The sequence below is a fragment of the Patagioenas fasciata genome, chromosome 20 (genome assembly GCF_037038585.1).
Source record: "Patagioenas fasciata isolate bPatFas1 chromosome 20, bPatFas1.hap1, whole genome shotgun sequence".
Lineage (NCBI taxonomy): Eukaryota > Metazoa > Chordata > Aves > Columbiformes > Columbidae > Patagioenas > Patagioenas fasciata.
Genome location: NC_092539.1, coordinates 11,659,035 through 11,681,638, shown reverse-complemented (window position 1 = coordinate 11,681,638; position 22,604 = coordinate 11,659,035). Strand labels below are relative to the sequence as shown.

General features: G+C 56.1%; 1 protein-coding gene across 9 annotated transcripts in view; it reads right to left on the bottom strand.

The window, feature by feature from the left end:
• The window catches only part of MVB12B (multivesicular body subunit 12B), a 59,351-nt gene that overhangs the window by 18,913 nt on the left and 17,834 nt on the right, over positions 1-22,604 (bottom strand). For 8 of the 9 annotated variants that reach the window (XM_071817483.1, XM_065854117.2, XM_065854116.2 and 5 more), the window contains one exon: positions 11,432-11,529. In XM_071817483.1, the coding sequence (XP_071673584.1) occupies positions 11,432-11,529 (98 nt within the window). Of the gene's footprint in view, positions 1-7,398; positions 7,757-11,431; positions 11,530-22,604 lie in introns of those variants that run through there. The other variant, XM_071817484.1, reaches the window with a different exon arrangement.

Below are 22,604 nucleotides of genomic sequence, written 5' to 3'. Positions count from 1 at the left end.
CAGGGAAGAAATGTCCAATTATGAAAAGAAGAAATTTGCTATTATCTCCTTCTAACAAACCAATTTAGTAATTATAAAAGTCTCTGAACTCAGAAGGATTTTTTAAGAAGAGCTGAGTGATGAAACCGGAGAATTTTGTTTGCAATAACTTTCTGAGTTGGAACTAAAGTGACAATAGGGGAATGAACAGTTTTTATTATCGTGATTACAATTCTTGCGTCTTGAGATGATCAAAAAGTCGAATTTATCTAATGGGATGACTCTATTCGGCCCTTCCCTTTGAGCATCCCATCTATTTCAGTCGACCTAGAACCAAACGGGGTAACGCATCACGGATGTTTCCGTAGGTCCAGCCTGCTCCCGTCACCACGTACGCGGCTGCGTGAGCAGCGCCAGTGCTGCTGAGCGCAGGAGCCGGGGACACGGCGTGTGGGACCTGGCGGGCGCGGTGTCGCGGTTGAGCACCACGGGGGACACGGCGTGCGGGACCTGGCGGGCGCGGTGTCGCGGTTGAGCTCCACGGGGGACACGGCGTGCGGGACCTGGCGGGCGCGGTGCTGCGGTTGAGCACCACGGGGGACACGGCGTGCGGGACCTGGCGGGTGCGGTGCCGCGGTTGAGCACCACGGGGGACACGGCGTGCGGGACCTGGCGGGCGCGGTGCCGCGGTTGAGCACCACGGGGGACACGGCGTGCGGGACCTGGCGGGCGCGGTGCCGCGGTTGAGCACCACGGGGGACACGGCGTGCGGGACCTGGCGGGCGCGGTGCCGCGGTTGAGCACCACGGGGGACACGGCGTGCGGGACCTGGCGGGCGCGGTGCTGCGGTTGAGCACCACGGGGGACACGGCGTGCGGGACCTGGCGGGCGCGGTGCTGCGATGGAGCACCAGCACCCCACTCATTTGCAATTCCTAAGTTGTTCTGCCCACTGCGAGAGGAACACCACTGGTTTTAGAAGCTTAATACGTGTTAAGAGCTCATTAATATCATCAGAGTAAATGGGCCTATTAAAACATCTTTAAGCAATATCTGAACATAAATCTCCCTAAACTATATTTAATGACTGTACTTAAGATACATTATATGCAAGCCTTAATGAGACATTAGATAGCATTTTGAAGATTAAAATTAGAGAATCCATATAAAGTCTGTCCACTTAATGTAGCCTTAAGCTACACTGATGAAAAGCATTACTATCAAATTATTACTTCATTAGAACAAATATTTTCTAATCATTTCTGATTTATGCCATTAGTCGTCTCCATATATATTATTTGTGTATATATATGAGCATACACAAAACAATTTTCCAGTTCCACAGGAGACGGGAGAAATTTTGAGCTTTCTAATGGTTGAGTTAATTACTTGTCTTTTCCTAGCGAGTTAAAAATAAGCACTCTCTATAAAAGTCCATTTGCTATATCCCCACTTTTCTAGTTTAATTGGAGATTTTTAATTCCATTAACCACAAGGTCACTTTTTAAACATTTGCTGGCTTGCTTTGTGAAGACCCACAAGATGCTGGGGACTCGGCCCCGGATCGGGGTGAGGTCTGAGCGTGGTGGCAGCGCGGCAAACCACGTGAACCCACACAACCCCACACCACCCACCTGAACCCACACAACCCCACACCACCCACCTGAACCCACACAACCCCACACCACCCATGTGAACCCACACAACCCAACATCACCCCCACACCACCCACCTGAACCCACACAACCCCACACCACCCACGTGAACCCACCCCACCCCACCGGCAGGACGTGCGGTGCACGCCGAGCGCCTCAGGGCCACTGTGGCACAGCACGAGGGACGGGACGCGGTGCCAGAATTAACCCGGGCCCAACGCTGCCCCGGACAGACCCGCAGGCTGGGGACGCCGCGCGGTGACCCGAGGCGGGAGCAGCCCCCACGTGCCATGCGCGGCGGGACGGGCGCCAGCACCGCTGGGACGGCTCCTCCAACAACCCAGCCACCGCCAAAACGAACGGCAGTAACGCTATTAGCAAGAGGCCTTTATGTGTGGTTTATTTTGTATAAACAGCTTTTCATTAGATAAATGAAGCCCAACAACCTTTATAAATGTTTTCAATTATGAAATTATGCCATTGAGACATCCAGCTGACGATAATCAAGGAAAGCACCAGTGACACCTCTTGATAAAGTCGGAGCGCGCTGCCTGGATGGCTGCTCCTCCCAACAAAACGCAGCCTATCCGCACCACTCATTAAGCCTCCTTTATTAGAGGAAATCTGTAGCAACAAGACTATTTTCATTTGCTCCGGCCCAGCCTTCTATCCAAAGAGAGAAGATCTCAGCGTAACAACTTTGCATTTTTAACGGTGCAAATTAAGCATTCTTCATCAATAACAGCCTGGTTTCTGCACTGGAGCTCCCTTTTATTAGCGGCACAGTAGCGAACAATGAGCAATGTGTTCTATTATTCTCTGTCAAATCACGGAATGCTGCATTAGAATAACTCTGCTGGTCAATGTAATATAGTAGATTAAATTCAACTTCTGTGCAGAACCACTGTAAAACAGCGTGATAAGAAGGCTATAAAAAATTTAATTTTACTCCAAACTCCATCAGAAAAAAAAAATGGTGTGAAAAGTAATTTTGCATAATCAGTACACGCCATCTGGAACAATTAACCGAGTTCTATAGAACTATGAGGATCAGTCATATCTGCTTATTAAAGATCAGAAATTATACAAGTAATAAATCCTTGAAAAAACTAAGCATACTCCCGCCTGTCAACGCTATTTTAACTTCAAACACTGAAGAACGCCTGATAAGGCTGAAAAGAAGAGATTAATATATGCAAATTACATCCAGCATTTAAAATCCCCAACAACTGTCTCTGGTTTTCTGTCCCTTATTGCTGCCTTTATGTTTTATTCATACACCAACTCACCTGTCACTTCATAAGCTATAATATTATGGGGGTATTATTAAACAGCATAAAGCCGTGCTTTAATTGGAAAGCTTCATTGCATTTTCCAATTATTTGGAGTAAATTAAAAGCAGATGCACATAGTTTAATAAGGAGTCTAATATCAGTTCCGGGAAATCAAAATTCATTGTCATTACTATGCTGCGATAGTTTTGCGAACTGTGCTCAATTTCAGAGGTTTTGAAAAGGAAATCTGCCTATGCAATCTGTTAATTGTCATTTGGTTAATAACTGCCTAAATAGCCAAAGCACGGAGTGGCTCCCTATTTAAAAGAATTAAACCACAGCGCTCGGAAACGCAAACCAAACGCAACGCGGCCCGAAGGTCGCGCTGTCCCGGCAGCACCAAAATACAGCTGCCGGAACCCCCCGAAAGCCAGCGGTAAGTGCCGCACGGCCACCCGCGAAACACGCGGCTGCAGCGCTTCGGACGGGACTTCAGGCTCCAGAGCTGCCGGGCGCGGACAGAGCCCTGTACACGCTGCCGATCACCCAGCTCTCGGGGCACAGACGGCAACGGCACCGGGGCAGGGAACAGGCTGCCTTCAGCCTCCGCCTCAGGGCAGGGGGTTCGGTGCAGAACAAAGCCGGTGCCACAACTTCCCTGCTCTTCGCACCGTCCTGCTTAAAATCCAGTGTCACAAAGAACAAATTTAGTTCCACTTGTGTTCTTAAGAAGCGCAAAGAACGAGCACGAGGGACTCTGGATCGACAGCGAAATGTGGCACAGGGCCTCCCCTTCAGAGGGAACGCGTGAGCGCCGGACGGCAGCGCCACGGCACCAGCAACCGCGCCGGAGATGGAGACCAAAGCACCTCCTGTGCAGTGATCCAAAAACCAGCGTCTCCCTTTTTTTCAGAATTACCTGTTTTAATAAAGCAGACGCACTGTGCCAAGTGAACCATTAAATTATCTGGAAAAATGGTGAAGCAAAACAATAGTTTGCAAAAATAAATGACTAACCTCTGATTAAAACGTCTGTCCCCATTACACAGCGATGACAGACACGGCGTCTTTTACAAGACATGCACACTGAAGAGCAGTGAGCGGCAGCTGTGGCACAGACAGCCCGGCATTCCGCAACAAGAACGGAGCTGGCAAACGGGCACCGAAACGTAACAAAGTCTTTAATTGTTCTGCCATTTCTTAATCTGGAAAGACCTCTGAAAAGGACTTGTTATTAGAAAACCAAAGAGGCGTCGCGGGTCAGCGGCAGAGCTGCAGGCAGAGCTCCGGCACCTGGCGCAGCGCCGCGGCTCCAGGGGCCGTGTGGCACAGCTCAACCACCGCCACGCCACGGCTCCAGGGCCCCTGCGGCACAGCTCACCCACTGCCACACCAGACAGACGGATGGAGCTCCAGAGGAGGAGGAATCTGGGAACCAACCGCTACCATCAGGGCAGCGTGTGAAATAAACACTTCCAACAGAGCCACCCGGCCAAATCCCAGCTCCCCGTGCCGAGAGCTGCCTTATCCAGCACATGAAAGCAACGACGTTTCCACGGGCTTTGATGTTTTTCTACATCATTAACAGAAGTTTCTACTCTCTCTGCTGCCTCCTGAGATCTGGACTATAAACCCACATAGAACCAACGCTGAACCTCTGTATTTCCCATAGCAGCTCCGGCTGCACCCCCAGGACTGTGCTGCTGCCCCAGTGGGACCTGGCGCGGGGGGTCGTCTGGTGACCCAGCACACCCGCTCTGAACCGTCGGCTGCAAACACGCTCCCTGCGGCGGGTCCAACCGGCCCAGCACACAGCGGCCACCGCTGCCACAGCCACGGCCACCGCTGCCACCACTGCCACAGCCACAGTCACTGCTGCCACAGCCACGGCCACCGCTGCCACCACTGCCACAGCCACAGTCACCGCTGCCACAGCCACAGCCACCGCTGCCACCACTGCCAGAGCCACAGTCACCGCTGCCACAGCCACGGCCACCGCTGCCACCACTGCCACAGCCACAGTCACTGCTGCCACAGCCACGGCCACCGCTGCCACCACTGCCACAGCCACAGTCACCGCTGCCACAGCCACGGCCACCGCTGCCACCACTGCCACAGCCACAGTCACTGCTGCCACAGCCACGGCCACCGCTGCCACAGCCACAGTCACTGCTGCCACAGCCACGGCCACCGCTGCCACAGCCACGGCCACCGCTGCCACAGCCACGGCCACCGCTGCCACCACTGCCACAGCCACAGTCACTGCTGCCACAGCCACGGCCACCGCTGCCACCACTGCCACAGCCACAGTCACTGCTGCCACAGCCACGGCCACCGCTGCCACAGCCACAGTCACTGCTGCCACAGCCACGGCCACCGCTGCCACAGCCACAGTCACTGCTGCCACAGCCACGGCCACCGCTGCCACAGCCACGGCCACTGCTGCCACAGCCGCGGGCACCGCTGCCACAGCCACAGTCACTGCTGCCACAGCCGCGGGCACCGCTGCCACAGCCACAGTCACTGCTGCCACAGCCACGGCCACCGCTGCCACAGCCACAGTCACTGCTGCCACAGCCACGGCCACCGCTGCCACAGCCACAGTCACTGCTGCCACAGCCGCGGGCACCGCTGCCACAGCCACAGTCACTGCTGCCACAGCCGCGGGCACCGCTGCCACAGCCACAGTCACTGCTGCCACAGCCGCGGGCACCGCTGCCACAGCCACAGTCACTGCTGCCACAGCCACAGTCACTGCTGCCACAGCCACAGTCACTGCTGCCACCGCTGCGGGCACCGCACCAGGACCGCCCACAGCCACCCTGCTGCCTGGCCAGATCACAAGCGCTGTTCCGGCCCTTCTGGGAAGGGTTTTAGAGAGGAAAATAAATATTTAAATACAACAAAGAAATATTGACATATAAAATACAATCATAAAGAAAGAGGTAAATACTTACTTAAACGGTTAAGGCAAACATTAAGGTAATAGACATGGGTGCACATTTCCAAAACAAACAGATCAGAGATGTGCAGACCACGCTACCCACAAGAGCTGCCCACAAATCCTCCTTCATGGCCAGCTGGCAAACGCGCTGGCCACACCACGCCGGCCCATGCCGCGCCGGCCCATGCCGCGCCGGCCACACCACACCAGCCACGCCACCCCAGCAGCACCCGCTTCCCTTCCCTGACACCCGGTCCAGTGTCTCTGGGAACCACACCTCACACGAGTAACTGCGCTGATGATGTGGTCAAAGACAATCACAAAACAGCACATTTAAGATAAGAAACACACACAGAGGTATTGCTGAATCAAATAACGGCTCCTAAGGAAACGACTGGCAAGTACTGCAGCCGTGCTGACTGGCACACAGGTTTCTGGCTACAGGATGACAGCTGTACCTCTGAGTTCACACACGTTTCATACACAGAACGGATACGGAGAGGCTCTAATCGCTTTTCACGCACACCCCGATGGTCTGTGCAGGAGTGTCGCACACGCTCCGTGCCATGTTACCCCAGCTGTCCCATGTTACCCCAGCTCTGTTCCATGTTACCCCAGCTCTGTCCCATGTCACCCCAGCTCTGTCCCATGCTACCCCAGCTCTGTCCCATGTCACCCCAGCTCTGTCCCATGTTACCCCAGCTGTCCCATGTTACCCCAGCTCTGTCCCAGCGGCCCAGGAGCAGGTCAAGAGGCGGTACAAGCGTTGACTGTCCTGTATTCAGGTTCCATCGCTTCGTACGCTACAGACCCGTCTTTCTGCAACCCGATCTGCCACAAGACTGATGTTGGCCACACTAACATTTCAGGGCACACGGACAGCCCTGCCAGCTGTGCAGGTCACCGGCCCGGCAGCACCGGCTCTGCCGCCCGGCTCAGCCCCAAACCCCGCCGGGACACACCGCCTGCGCCCCCCGCGATCCCCAAAAACCACAGCTGGGACCAGCAAAACCCCCACTTCACAAACTCAGTCCCTGGTTTCCAACACAAGATCCTGCCCCGCGCTCTGCAAGGTGCGTTCGGACCTTTTCCACCCCTGCTCCTCCTCCCGCGCTGGGGCAGCCGGGTGCGTCTCAAACCGGCCGGCTGAAGCGATTCTGGGAGCCGAGTCAGAGGCGGGAGCGGCAGCGGGGGCTCTGGGGGGTCCCGGGGGGTCCCGCAGGGCCCGGGCAGGGCCAGCTCTCCCCTGCAGCCAGAACTGAAGGGCCTTTCAACAGCAGATACTGTAATTCCAAGGTTTATGTTTCAGTGGCTCTTACGCTGCAGAAAACTCGCTGGAGGAAAGATCCCCAAGAGGCACCGGCACCATGGCCTGGAACACTGTTTATTGACTTCAGAGAGAGCTCCCGTGGAATCAGAGCCCATCCAATTAGTGAGGCCTGCAGGAATATTTGCACTCCTAAATCTCCTGGTTTCTGAAAGGGTTAAAGCTTATTATCAGCATATAATTTACAGGTCCTTTCTCCCAGGAAAGAAATAATGCACAGTAAATGCCACATTCATTTTAATAATACATGTTACAGTCTGTGCCCAACATCTGCACAAAGGTAAAGCAGACAGATCTTTGTGACATGTCCCACTCTGCCATCCAAACACAGGCTTTTTGTTTCTTAAGTGACGGAAGGTTTAATCAAGAAAGCAGGCAATTCATCAATCGAAACAAGGCTGCTCACACCGCCCTGACAGCGCACACATGCTTTATACAGAAGAAACCTGGCCACCTGTCAGCAGCACCTTTACATCAGGATATACAAACACCCTGAGCGATCAATCCTCCGGCTCTTCCCATTCATTTCTTCGTTTTCTTATTATATTTTTCTTTATGCTAGATGTTGTGCTCATTCTCTGCAGGGATAGATGAGAGACAAGGCAAGCTGTGGCTGTTTATACACTATCATAAAAATTTATATACCCTTAGAGTGACTTATTTCCCTTCTATTTGAGTACCATTATTATAAATAATTTTTCACTTCATTCAGGAATTTTCCCCGTACGTTATTATCCGCGACTGCCCGAGAGGGCTCCCCCTCTCCCTCGCCGTCCTTGTGGCTCTGATAAGCCAAAGCAATATGCAGCCAGGAGATGCTCAAGTCTGAATTGAAGGCAGTATGCAGTCACAACGACGTCTTAATTAAGCTGAAGGCCATGAAGAAAGACTGCGCTGTGCAACACCGCGCGGTGGCTGTCGACAGGCCTGTCTGGAGCCAGGCATTCTTCTCCAGCACCCGCCTGCTCCAACATGCGCATTAGACCTGTCAGCTCCCGCTGCTCCAGCAGCCCCGCAGAGCTCCCGCAGGCCGCTCCGGGGCGACTCTGCCCGCCCGTGTCAGCGCGGACGCTGCCGGGGCCGCCGGGTCCCCCGTGCACCCTGTCCCTCAGTTCACTGTGCAAAGGAGTCTCCCGAACCTTCCGCTCACCTGAGGTGCCATTGCCAAGACTGGAAATGGCAAGAAACTGGTTAAAAACCGTAGTTACTGCTTCCAGGACCATTTTTCCTGGACTCCAGCTTTGCAATAAGTACATTACACACCCAGGGAGTAACAGGACAGCTCTGGTGGGGATCCGGCAATTTCTGACAAAATGTGCTTTGAGATACAGAGAAGAATCAAGAGCCAAAATTCATTTCACCTGAAGCCCAGATGGAAGCGTCGTTTTCACTGACTACTGAGAAACTCTTGGGTGTCTACAGAGAACCAAAGCCACGCTGCGAGTCTTGGTTTCACCCTCCTTCACAGCCCTCCCCTTCTAAATAGCCCGTCCTGTCCTCACCACGAGAATCCGCACCGAGGAGACACCCAAGGTAAGGGACGGTTCATAATGGCTTTTGTCTCCCTGCACCAGCACTGGGAAACCTTCCATTCAGCAGGAAACACCCTCTGGTGACACTGGGCCCTGTGAACCCTGTCCCCTCGCCCTCCACGACCTGCAGAGCTGCCACATCCCACCGCTCCACCGGGAGCGCCCACCGCAGCCACCGGGGACGGTCGTGGCAGCGGTTACTGAACGCCGCGTTGCCAAACACCGCGTTGCCATGGCGCTGCGGCGAGGACGCGCGGCCCGCAGATACAGCTGCTGCCTGCAAACTGCGCCCATGGCACCGGAAGCTCCAGCGTGGTTGCCGCGGTGCGCCGGGGCTGCTCTGCCGGGGCACAGGGGGAATTATCACAGCGCCTCATCGCAGCTGCTGGAAGGCGGCAGCGCTCAGGGCTCAGGCGCACAGATCCCTGCCAGCGCACAGGGTGTTCGTGTGACAAGACCCTTCCTTCAGAAACGATCCCCAGCTGCAACAGCCATTACAGCGCACGCACGCACAACAACTTGTGTAACACCGTGTCTGGAGGAGAACGTCCAGTTGGGGGAAAAAAGAAGAATTATATCCTTTGGCTGAAACGTGCTCATGCAAACGTGGCAGACCAACGCCATGCCCGGCTCCGCAGGCCTGTTTTGCACTTTGCCTGTAACTCCCTGGCGAGCACTCAGGTTCCCTGCGGGTCCCAGTGCGGTGTGAGCGGCGGGACAGGCAGCCCGGCGGGACAGGGAGCCCGGCGGGACAGGGAGCCCGGCGGGACAGGGAGCCCGGCGGGACAGGGAGCCCGGCGGGGCAGGCAGCCCGGCGGGGCAGGCAGACCGGCGGGACAGGCAGACCGGCGGGACAGGCAGACCGGCGGGACAGGCAGCCCGGCGGGGCAGGCAGCCCGGCGGGGCAGGCAGACCGGCGGGGCAGGCAGACCGGCGGGGCAGGCAGACCGGCGGGGCAGGCAGACCGGCGGGACAGGCAGCCCGGTGGGGCAGGCAGCCCGGCGGGACAGGCAGCCCGGCGGGGCCGTGCTCAGAGCTGCTGCCGCCCTGCTGTCTGCTCACCTGACGCTTCCTCGGGACAGAAAGCACAGCTCCCCGTCCCCCACAAGTGGCTGCCTCACAAACACAAGAACGTGCCTTCCCTACATTTCTACATCTATTAGGGCAGAAGAATAACAAGAAAAACGAATACTGACAAGAATTATACAATTGTTATATTCCATCTACGTAGGAAGCCGAAGCCGCACTTTCAGTCATAGATTACCTTTTAAATAACCCTCTGATTATGGTACATGAATTAATGCCATGTTCCTATGTTAGAAGTGTCACTCACTATTAATAGCAAGAACCTGTGAATAGCGCATTTTTGCCATCTTCCCTGATTATGCAGAAGCGCTCCCTATGGCGCAGCGCACCGAATGTGCTGCCACTTCTGCGGCGCCTCCAAACCCTCCTGAAAATCCCCCTCAGAGTCAGGTTTGAAGCCAATATTTTTCTCCTCTTGCAAAAATGACATAACAAGAGAAACGGTGGCTGAGTGTGATTCTACTATGCCTATCACAATATTTGTTCAGGTGTAATACTGCTCAAAAGAAAACTCCTAAGCAAAACTCTCTGGCTGCCCAGCACCACTTGGCTGAAGCACGGACCACGCGCCAGCCCGGTAAGAGACAAGGCAGGGAAACGCAGTTGAGCTGCAGCTGCACGTTGACATTTTTCTTTAGTTTGCGGAACAGAAAGTCCTTCTGCCCCGGTCACCAGCAGCTCCCAGAGCACACGGCTCCGGCACACCCAGGAGCGACAGACTCCACGGGGTCCCGGCCTCCGGGGCCGCGAGGACCGGGCTGCTCGTCCCAGCGAGCGCTCCGAGGCAGCAGCTGCTCCAGAAGAGCGGGCAGCAGGGACCCGGCCCCAGACCAAGCCCACCGCGGCCCCGAAGCGCGGTAACGCGTTCCTGTACCCGCGTGGGTGAAAGAAGTGGCTTGATCCTCAGCACTCTATTTAAATACATGCATTCTCCCTGCAGACTAATGCTAGTTAAAAATAAAAGCCAGATAAAATATTTATTGGTAGGCTTTTTTCTGCATTGACATCTGGAAACTATTACTAGCTCTACCCCTTGTATGGTGAACACAGAGAAAACGCAGCCAGAGAGACCAAGTGCGCAGGTGCGAGCGCACGCTTCTCAAAGACAACGCACAACCCCCATATCCTAAGATCTAGTTTCAAATTTGCCCTAATACTGGGGAAACAAATCCATGCAGTGCCAGTACTCAGAATATAGAAATGGGAGAGAGTGAAGATCTCATCTGTTTTTAATGTGTACGTTTCGTGTAGCAAAGAACAGGGTGTACGAAACTCATCCTTGCTGGGCAGGAGGAAGCTCAAACAGGCAGAGACGCCTCTCGGGACTCAGTGTGATGACCATGAAGACGATGAGCAAAGTGTGTGTTGGTACAGCTTTCCACAAGAGCTCTCATGGAGCACCTCCCCAAGGGCTGCAATCTTCAATCGGTAACATCTGCTGCCAGCAACGCATGTGCCTGGGCATTCTGGGGGGTCTCTCTGCACCCCTCCCGCTCTCCACACTTTAGTGGCCTTGATGAAAGCTGGATGTGTCCCAGGGGTCCCACACCTGGCTGGCGGTGCAGGCAGGGCTGCTTTGCTTGGTTATGCTTGGTTACGCGGAAGAGCAGAGGAACATCGCGCGCCCCAGCCTACCTGATATGGCGTACAAGTTCGAGTGCTGGTGCTCCAGGTCCAGGCGAGAGCTGTGACTTTTCCCTCGGAAGCTGGCAGGGAGCGTCAGTGAGATGTGCCTAGGGAACAGGGGTGGGAAACAGCACGTTACTACAGAGCAAGAGGCTGCTGCTGTCAGCTCGCCCTTGCCCGCAGATTCCAGTCACGTTAAACAGCAAATATCGATTTTAACATTGCTTCCAAAAGTCAGGGTGGGCTCCAAATACCAGCGGGAGACCAAGGCAGGGGTTCAGCCATTACAGCAGAGGGTGGTTCTGCTGCTTCAGCTGCCCCTCAGCGCCGCGGCAGGATTGTCTGCGCCCAGCACAACCCGCTGGCCCCGCTGGGATCCGCGCTCAGCCAACAACCAGCGCACTGCCAAAGCGCAGCACGGGCCCCCCGCAAACACACGTCAGACTGTGCCTGAGCACCCCGTGGGCCCCAGCTGCCTCCCCTCCCAGGCAGAGAGCACTAACAGCAAGTGCTTCGGATTTATCTGTGCCAGAAACTTCTGAGGACCTTCCTAAGTAACATCTCTGAAAGTCCCTCACTGGCCGAGGCTGCTCCGAGCGCCCCAGAGCCACCGCCCGCTCCCCGAGCGCGGTGACCGGGGTGACGCACACGCCAGATCCCCACACCAGCCCTGAGGAAAGCGAAGCCAAGTCCGCTCGTCGGCTCCAGCAGCAGCCGTGCACAACAGCCTCCCTCCTCCCAACGACGCTCTGCCCAGCATTCCTGCAGCACAGGGATATTTTTACATCTGCCATTAAACCTTCCTATAAATAGGAAAAAACAGAGCTCGTGGAAGTCAAGTCGAAACTATTTTCAGTGGCTCAGAGCTTATTAAAAGGAAAACGCAGCCCTTGGCAAGCCTGGCCGCAGGCGAGGTGGGCGACCTTCCCGGAGCAGGCGGTGCGGGAGGTGGGAAGGGACCCTGGGCACCCCATGCCCAGGGCTGCCGGAGCTGCTCTGCGCCGGCCCCGGCACCCAGGGCAGACCCAACACCCTGGGCAGGGCACATCCGACACCCTGGGCAGGGCACAAACAGCCAGCGGCACACACCAGGGACGCTGCCAGGCACGGGGAGCAGAGCAAGGTTGCTGGCAGCGGCGGGCACAGCTCTGCCACCACGGCTCTGCTGCCACCACGGCTCCGCTGCCACCACGGCTCCGCTGCCACCACGGCTCCGCTGTCGCTACGGTTCTGCCGCCACACAGCTCCACCGAGAAGTCTGCCATGAGAAAAGACTTTTTGCCAGCCCATGGATTTCTACGTTTTTATAAGCTTCTCCCTTTTACTCCCAACCTGCACTGTTCCAATGCTGATCCCGAGTCTGTGAGGACGTCTGTACAACGTCGCTACCTCACAGACCGCACTGCCGCAGGTTTTGAAGCTGCCCCCTCTTCCTGGAGCGGTTCGGTGCAGCAGCAGCACCGGCACAGGTTCCGCTTCGCGGGCGCCAGAGCTGCCGGGCACAGTGAGACCTGCGGCATCGCCACCGGAACAGGGCGGCTCCCGTGTCCCCCCACGAACGCCATCCCTGTGGGGACAGGCCCGGTGTGGCCTCCAGCAGAGCAGCAAATCCACGCTCTTAGCAGGTTTTATCTATTGAGCAAATCATCTGGAAATTATCTGTCTTTAAAACAGCACACATTTTGTGAAGAACTACGTATTTTTAGCCCTTGACGCAGCTAATGGTGAACAGCACGGATAAAATAAGAAACAACGAACACCAGTTTGAGTTTGCTTGTGTTTCTCAAAGCTCTTTCTAACCAAAAAAAGATGGTGTGAAAATATTTTGGAATTTGGCTAACAGTTTGCAGTTTGAAACACAATCCATATGAGCGCCCCTGCAAGCAGAGGCAGGTTTGTCATGAACACGCTTTAAACCAGCAGACCGCTGCCTGTGGGCATTACACGCTTTCATTTGCTTCTTAACAGCAGTATCCAAACATACTTTCTGAGGCACCAAACCAGCTGACAGGGAGACCCGCGCGGGCACTGCTCACTGCGCTCCAACCGCGCCTCTGCCCGTGCCTCTGCCCGCACCTCCAACCGCGCCTCTGCCCGTGCCTCTGCCCGCACCTCCAACCGCGCCTCTGCCCGTGCCTCTGCCCGCACCTCCAACCGCACCTCCAACCGCGCCTCCAACCGCGCCTCTGCCCGCACCTCCAACCGCACCTCCAACCGCGCCTCTGCCCGTGCCTCTGCCCGCACCTCCAACCGCGCCTCTGCCCGTGCCTCTGCCCGCACCTCCAACCGCACCTCCAACCGCGCCTCTGCCCACACCTCCAACCGCGCCTCTGCCCGCGCCGCAGGAGCTGCTCTGGGAGTAACCAGAGCAAGGCCAGTTAAACGGCCATTTTCTGAGCAGAGATTTCAGAAGTTTCTGGCAGCTTCTGCTGCAGGAGGGGGCGACGCTGCTCCTGGCCAGCCCTCCCACAGCCCCGCCAGCCCGAGGGACGCCAGCGGTGCCGCAGCCACGGTGCCGCAGCGGCTCGCAGATGCACCGCGCGAGCACCAGGAAGGAGCTGGCGGCTCCACAAACGCACGCCGCAGCTGTCCCGTAAAGCTCCAAACCCTTCGTCTGCAAACGAGCTTCTGAAGCGCATCCCTGGCTGCCAGCAGCACCCGGCAGCTCGCAGCAGCACCGGCTCTGCCAGTGCCATATGCCGACGTGCTGCGCGCGCTCCGCGCCGGTGATCAAAATGAATCGCTGGCGTCCGGGGAGCTCGGACCACACAGCCCAGCGTAGCGGCAGGAGGTGCTGTGCCCAGACCGCGGTGTCTGTCTGTCTGTCTGCTCCCGGCGCGGGGCACACGGAGGCGCTGGGCTGAGCACCTCAGAGCCGCCCTCGCGGGGTCGGCAGCACAAAGCGCCGGTTCAGCTGCTGCTGGCACCGCCGGCTCCAACGCCGGCCGTTCGAGGGCACTGGGGAAGGAGGGGTCCCCTGGGTGTCCCCTGCGTGTCCCCCGCGCCGCAGCCGAGCGGCACCGCCAGAGCCGGTCCTGCCGCGGAGAACACGGGGCTGCGAGGCCACAAGCCCAGGGCAGTGGCTGCTGCCAGATCAGCCTTCCCCTCCCCCCGTTCCTTTCTCAAAAGCAGGACCTCGTAGGGAAAAACAGGAAACAAAGTCTAGTTTATTTTAAATTAACGCAAACTTTGGCCAGGATCGATATCACTTATACCTACGAAGTTGGTTGCATAATGCATTTTCCTTATGCATCGTGAGAGCTAAATCATTTTGCATTGCAGAAGACAAAAAAAAACACAAGCAAAAGAGAGGCTGCCATTGAAAAGCAAGAAAATCCCAATTACAAAGTCCCCAAGTTCCTAAACACATATCGTGGAGCATGTGCAGCTCTGCGGCATATGGCAAATCAATTACTAGCTTAAATTTTAAAACAAAAACATGGGAAATGTGCTGCAGAAATAATCAAGAACAACGGTTTGGTTTAGATTACAGCGGCCACTAGAGTTTTGAATACAATTAATCATCATTCCAGGCAATGGGAAGCCATATTGACACTTATTCCTAATTTGAATATTTAATTAGGGTGAAGTTCTTCATCAAATTATCACAGAACTGGGAGGAAAGCCTAAAAGATTTAAACAATTTACCGCTTTAACCCTTCACCGACTGCTCACCTGTGAGCACGAGGATCTCTCCCGGTTCTGCAAAGCCAGAGGGCGCCCGGCGGGCGGAGGGAGCAGCGGGAGCGGAGGGAGCGGAGGGAGCGGAGGGAGCGGTGCTGTGGAGCCACCACAAGCCCGGGCAAGGTCGCGGACACCGGCGCCCGCGGGACACACGGACGGCAGAGCGGGGCCGGCCCTGCAGCACCAGGGCGCTTCCCCTTCTGTGGTTTGTTTGGTTTTCTGACCGAACAGCGTGTCCAGGGCCGGGCGCTGGTTCACGTGCCGAGGGACCAACCCCGCTCCGCAGGGACGGCGAGGCGGCCGCCCCGGCGCCCCGTCCCACGCACGGCCCTGCCTCCCAGCGCACGCGGCCCCTCGTGGGCTGTGTTAATCCACATCAGAAATCTCCTTTAATGAGGAGTGATATAGTTACGAACTCTCTAGAGTCATAATTAGAGCAAACTAATTGAAGTTGTGTTTTGACACACTTTCCAAATTCACGGGTACCGCATGACATATTCACAACACTACTGCTGCACAGCCATGGCGACAGCAAAATCATTAGGCTAATAACGCTTATTTGCATTCCTATCATGCCAGCAGCACGCCGTTAAATACTGCTCCAACCAGCGCCGTTCGCTCTGAAAGTTTCCACTGAAAGATATTAACAGTAATTATGAGTGCTTTAGTGGAACCTCTAACGCTGAGGAACGGCAGCTCACATTAACTATCCCCATGCCAGTTATTTTCCCTTTGAACCGTCTCAAAAAGCGGTTTTCGGAGCACGCAGGCGGGTTCGGTGCCGCCGGCCCCCGGGGAGCAGGGAGGACGGGCCCATGCCGGCGAGCGGCCACGCCAGCCCGGCACTCGGTGAGCACCGAAAACAGTGCTCCCCAGCATACGGTGATCTCCAGGCAATTCAGGATGAAACAATCGCAGCAGCACGGTTCAGGATGGGGTAGATTTAATTGCTCTCTTTAGTTTTGTAGTCATTAAATCTACAGAGCAGGCCTGCGTACAACAGCACGTGATCGGATCCCTCGCATGCTACAAAGGGGCTTGAGGTCTGCACACATTATGGCTGCTTTTGGAGAGAAACTTGCGTAGAACAGGCCCAGGAATGCCCAGCGGTTCCCATCAGTTATTAATAACTGTCTCAGGAAGGTGATGAACTGCTTTTGAAGTCAGGGGGCAAGTACTCATAAAAAGCAACAGAGCATCGTAAGAGGAAATGCCAGATATCAAAGGATGCTTCATAATTCATATAAAAGTATCAACAACGCACAGCAAAAGAACAATGGTAAGTTTTTGCTTTCCAACTGGATTGGAAGAGCGTGGTAGAAAGAACAGGCAAAACTTTGAAGAACTGCCCACGCTATCAAATGTACGAGAGGCCCCGGTGCATCCTGCAGACGGAACGGTCCCGGGCTCCGAGGCACCAGTGCCGCGACTCCAGCTCGCCAGCAAACCCCAGAACGGTGCTGCAAAACTGCGGCCTCATAGGAATAAAGAGTCGTATCTTCCACGGTCAATGAATTACGCAAAGGTCACGTCTCACAAAAAGCTGAGGGCACAACAATTAAATTCCAAGCTGCAGAAAGCTAAAAGCACACCTATCGGAAGTTAACGCCAGGCCGTAGCTCTCAAGAAACATAACGCAACTTGAGAGCTTTGCCTATCGAGGGAGGAAAAGCCCATTTCTAAGAAACGAGCTGCTGGAGTTTCACTGACAGACATCACAGGACGCCCCAGCGACCGCCGGCTCCGTCAGCACGCGTTCGCCCAAGCGCAGCTCCGGCCAGCGCTGCGGCTCCAGCACCGTCCAGAGCGGCAGACACCGCCGGCTCCAGCACCGTCCAGAGCGGCAGACACCGCCGGCTCCAGCACCGTCCAGAGCGGCAGACACCGCTAGCTCCAGCATTGTCCAGAGTGGCAGACACCGCTGGCCCCAGCACCGTCCAGAGCAGCAGACACCACCGGCAGTGTCCAGAGCAGCAGACACCGCCGGCTCCAGCATTGTCCAGAGCATCAGACACCTCCAGCAGTGTCCAGAGCCCCATGAGCAGCCGTTATTCACAGCCCCTGACTCCACTGTGCTCAGCGCTGCGGTGCCAGAACACCTACCTCATACTCCAAAGAACTGCAATGAAAACCAAAACCGCGAGGCAGGAATCACCTCGGGTAACGGACTTCATTCCAGACAATCTATTCTAATCGTGTAAACCAAATATTTAAATACTTTCTAAAACCTTCCTGACCCTTTGCCTAAAACAAGCAACATATGGGCTTTGCAGGCATTTCATCTCATTCCAAGCTACTAAAATATCCTGTTTCCCAACAATCCATGAGAGCTGGTGGTGCCAGATTCAGATTCTATAAAAGCCCAAACGCATGAGAGGATGAAAAAGGGAGCGAGTGATTCTTTCCGCTTTTAGAGCTGCCCGTTTGTGTCCCGGCTGCCGGCACACGGCGCGTTCCCCCAGCCCCTCTGCCAGACCCCGGCTGATCCAACAAACCCCGGCACCGCCAGCACGGGAGCGTGATCCGCTGCAGCCCGGCAACGCGGCACGCAAGGCTCCACGCGGCGTGGAGCTGCTGCAGCTTCCTCTGTACAGGGATTAATTTAGATCAGAGGACTTGAGTAACTAGCATAGAACAGCTGCCGAACAATAGAAAAACCCCGACAAGCTTAATTCACACCGCTTGTAGGCCTGAGCTGTAGCGCACTGAACCGCCGGAGGACGGCGGCGAAGCGGCAGCCCCGGCACTGCGAGCGCTGGGGAGTCCAGGGGCTGCGGAGGCCGCTCGCGCTCCGGCCCTGCCCGGCGGGAGCCCCCGGGGAGCGGAGCAGCGGGGAACAGCCGCCGAACAGCGGAACTGCTCCAAAAAGACACGTTACAGACACCCTCAGCTGCCTCAGCCAGGATTTTGAACTCTGCCAAAGCAACCGGCACCCAGGGCGCGGGTCCCACCCGGAGCCCTCGCTGCCCCGCACAGCCTGCTCCACAAATACCCCACAGAAAGACCCCTTTGGGAAGAGCACGTTGTCAGCACTTTGCGGGTAATAAACAACGACAGCCCAAACGCTTCGCTAAAAGCAATAAACTCAAGGAGTGTTTTGGAAAACGGTGAAAGTGATTGATTTAAAGAAGGAAATACCTGAACGCAACCACATGCACTTCAGGGTGAAAGCACAGATTACAAATCAACAGTGGCAGACAACACAGAAGTTTTAGGGAGAAATGCTCAATTCCCCCGCAGGGCTTATTTAACAACTGCGTGTAGAGCTCCTCTGAATGAATACCTGGGTTTGTACTTAACGACCCCGCGCTACACCCTAAGAAAACACGCCTCCAGGAGCATTGCCGTACCAGCAACAGGGCTCTATGAAGAAAAATAACTCTAAGAGTATTGAGGCCTCTTCACTCAGAGCACTCCTCACATTTTTCAATGCACGCTCAAAATCCGCTAAATCGATCAAACTTCTTCTAACTGCAGCTGATGTCTCTTTCTCAGCTGCCGCAAGGTATTCTTGCGCCTGGAAACCACTCGTATTGTTTAAACATTTTCTCCTAATCATCGTTTTCTAGCACTGAAGCACACTGGACTGTGACCAATTCTTGCACGTCTTCATCCAGCTGAGCTGGACGCCGGCCACGCGGCTCACAGCGAGCTCCTTATGGGAAACAGGCTCTGGAGAGCCCTGTGCCAGCACCCTACCCGCCACGGGCGGCCCGCTCCGACCTGCGCCGCGCACACGCGTCGGGGACCTGCCGTTCTGAGGCTTTGCTTCTCACCATATCGACTGCAACGGGTCTGTGGAAACATTCCTGCGAGCTTTCACTTAAAAACTAGGAATATCGTACTGGATTTCACAATGCAAGTGATTTGAGCCTTCAAGCCAAAGAATATGTTTTATTACTTGTAAATCAGAAAGCAGTTTTACTTCAGAGCTCTTCTGATGGAACAGATTAGAAAACACAAGTCCAGCATGAAAGCAGCGCTTTGTAGAAAGGAGCAGTGTCACACTCCACCGGCGTTTCTGAGAGCAGAGCCCCCCAGCCCCGGCAGAGCCCCCCAGCCCCGGCAGAGCCAGCCTCCGGTCCCCAGTGCTCCGTACTGAGCAGCGCCTGGTCCGGCGGATGGGCTCCAGGGCAGGGGCTCCAGGGCAGGGGCTCCAGGGCAGACCCCACCACTCCGCACAGGCGGCCTGGCTGCGGCTCTGCCCGCGCTCCACGGCAGCTTTCGCGACTCTTGGCTTTGGTCCCCACCGCAGCAGAAAAGCATTGAAACCCTGGAACCTTTTCCTCTACAGACTCTCCATAAAATCTATTTAAAACATCTTAAGAAAAAAATTAGGATAGCTATTTATAAATAACGTTGCTGCTACTTAGAAAATAGGGAAGGTAAAAGGCTTTCCACTTCCCTTCAATTAACCCGCTACACAGGCTGAGCCCGGCTCATGGCCAGGCTGAGCCCAGTCCCACCGCACGGGCTCAGTGCTGCTTTATTAGCTGCCACCTATCGCACATCATCAGCCTCCAGCAGAAAGCCACACACCGGTCGCCCGCCAAGCTTACATGACAAAGTTCAAACACCGTTAATAAATCAATTTGAAAAATCAGACTTCTCTGCCGAGAAAGGAAATTCTTACATTCTGTAACGTTAAACTCCGCTGGGAGCACAGGAACGGGAGCAAATCATTTCCCTTTTCCAAGGAGGGGCAGCTCAACTATTTAAAAGGTAATTGGGAGCACGGGAGGAAAATTTACACACGCTGCTCTTATTTCAGGGTTTAAGTAGGGCAGCTGTTATCTTCTTATCCAAAGCAAAGCAGCATGACCCTGGTGCAAGACTCCTGCCAGGCCAGCATTTCGGAGCGGAGCGCTCGGTGGCACAGTGGAGCAGCGTGGAACACACACGTGTGCACAGGGCACGGCTGCAGGGTGGAACACGCACACACACACGTGTGCACAGGGCACGGCTGCAGGATGGAACACACACACACACACGTGTGCACAGGGCACGGCTGCAGGGTGGAACACGCACACACACACGCGTGCACAGGGCACGGCTGCAGGGTGGAACACGCACACACACACGCGTGCACAGGGCACGGCTGCAGGGTGGAACACGCACACACACACGCGTGCACAGGGCACGGCTGCAGGGTGGAACACGCACACACACACGCGTGCACAGGGCACGGCTGCAGGGTGGAACACGCACACACACACGCGTGCACAGGGCACGGCTGCAGGGTGGAACACGCACACACACACGCGTGCACAGGGCACGGCTGCAGGGTGGAACACGCACACACACACGCGTGCACAGGGCACGGCTGCAGGGTGGAACACGCACACACACACGCGTGCACAGGGCACGGCTGCAGGGTGGAACACGCACACACACACGTGTGCACAGGGCACGGCTGCAGGATGGAACACGCACACACACACGTGTGCACAGGGCACGGCTGCAGGGTGGAACACGCACACACACACGTGTGCACAGGGCACGGCTGCAGGGTGGAACACACACACACACACGTGTGCACAGGGCACGGCTGCAGGGTGGAACACGCACACACACACGCGTGCACAGGGCACGGCTGCAGGGTGGAACACACACACACGCGTGCACAGGGCACGGCTGCAGGGTGGAACACGCACACACACACGCGTGCACAGGGCACGGCTGCAGGGTGGAACACGCACACACACACGTGTGCACAGGGCACGGCTGCAGGGTGGAACACGCGCGCACACACGCGTGCACAGGGCACGGCTGCAGGGTGGAACACACACACACACACGTGTGCACAGGGCACGGCTGCAGGGTGGAACACGCACACACACACGTGTGCACAGGGCACGGCTGCAGGGTGGAACACGCGCGCACACACACGTGTGCACAGGGCACGGCTGCAGGGTGGAACACGCACACACATGCACACACACACACGTGCACAGGGCACGGCTGCAGGGTGGAACACGCGCACACACACATGTGCACAGGGCACGGCTGCAGGGTGGAACACGCACACACATGCGCACACACACACGTGCACAGGGCACGGTTGCAGGGTGGAACACGCACACACATGCACACACACACACGTGCACAGGGCACGGTTGCAGGGTGGAACGCACACACACACACAGAGTACGGCTCCGGCTGGGCGCAGAGCCCAGGGGGTCAGGCAGCGCAGAGGCGGCTCTGCCACGCTGGAGCCGTTCTGGACCTGACAGCGAGCGCCCAGCCACGCTAACGCAGCTGCAAATACAAGTGGAGTGCAGCAAGATCTTCCTTCTCCCTGGTAAGCCATTAACCTTTGAGATGACAGCCTTACAAACCAAATGACTGAACGATTCCCAGGGTCAGCGCGAATCTACATTTCTAAACCCTGACATCAACAAGCAAAAGTTGTGACTGAATCCCGGTCTCACCAAGAGGAAGATTAAACGCCTGTGACACATCATCTGCAATCAGAGCGCTCCATTTCCCAAAGTATCTGTCACAGATTGATAACATCCACGCAAAAAGTTAAGTGCAATTACGTCTGTCACTGTAAAACACACTTCAGCAGCACTGACTGACATCTTGCTTGCAGCTGACAAATTGTGAGAGGGCTGTCTGAATGACGGTGGCAGAGGCTCCTGCAGCACCTCGGAAGGGATGGAAACGCGCTCCAGAACCGAGGAGCCGTTGTGCGGGCAGTCGGAAGGCAAACGGTTCGAGGCTGGCTCGGCGTGCGCTCACGGGAGTCACGGACATGCTCCCAAAAGGCTGGAACATCACACACCAATCCTGCCCTACCCGCCCCAACAGAGCCCGAGGCGCGGAGGGGCTGAGCCCCAGGACAGCTCTGCAGTGCTCAGGACCTACACTCTTCTCCAGCTCTCCAGCCCACGCGCTGGCAGCCACCGACCCACAGGCTGGGTGAAGTGCCAGGTGAGTTACCTTTATGAGCACCTGCTTTGGGCAAGGACGACTTTCTTGTTCCCCAAAGCGATGCCACACGCAGCACTGGCGAGCGCGAGCCTGCAGCCCAGAGCGCAGGCACTGAGCAAAGTCAGGTTAAACTCCCAGCAGCGACTCGGCCAACGCAAGCAGCTCTTCAGTAGCAGCCTTCTAGGAAACTGCAAGTGCGGTTCTCCGGGCTGCCTTCAGCGCCAAGAAGCTGTCGCAGAATTTGGAGAGACAAGACAGTGAAGCAGCTTGATGCCGTGCACAACGGCACGGCGGTGCTCCGCGGCACAGCGAGCCCTCCTCCCGGGGATGTGCCAGGCCTGCCCTAAGAGACCATTAAGCTGGATGCCTGCAGCTGGAAACACCAAGGAGAAGAAACGGCTGAAAAATAACTCATGCAGTCCAGCAGGAAGAGCGGCTCTGGCTGCGAGGAGCAGCCCCGCGACACGAGGGGGAGCAGCGCTGCCGGCGCGCTGCAAACCGCGGCGGTCAAACCTCGGACACGACAGAGCTCGGGTGTGCGCCAGCCGCTGCCGCCGGCGAC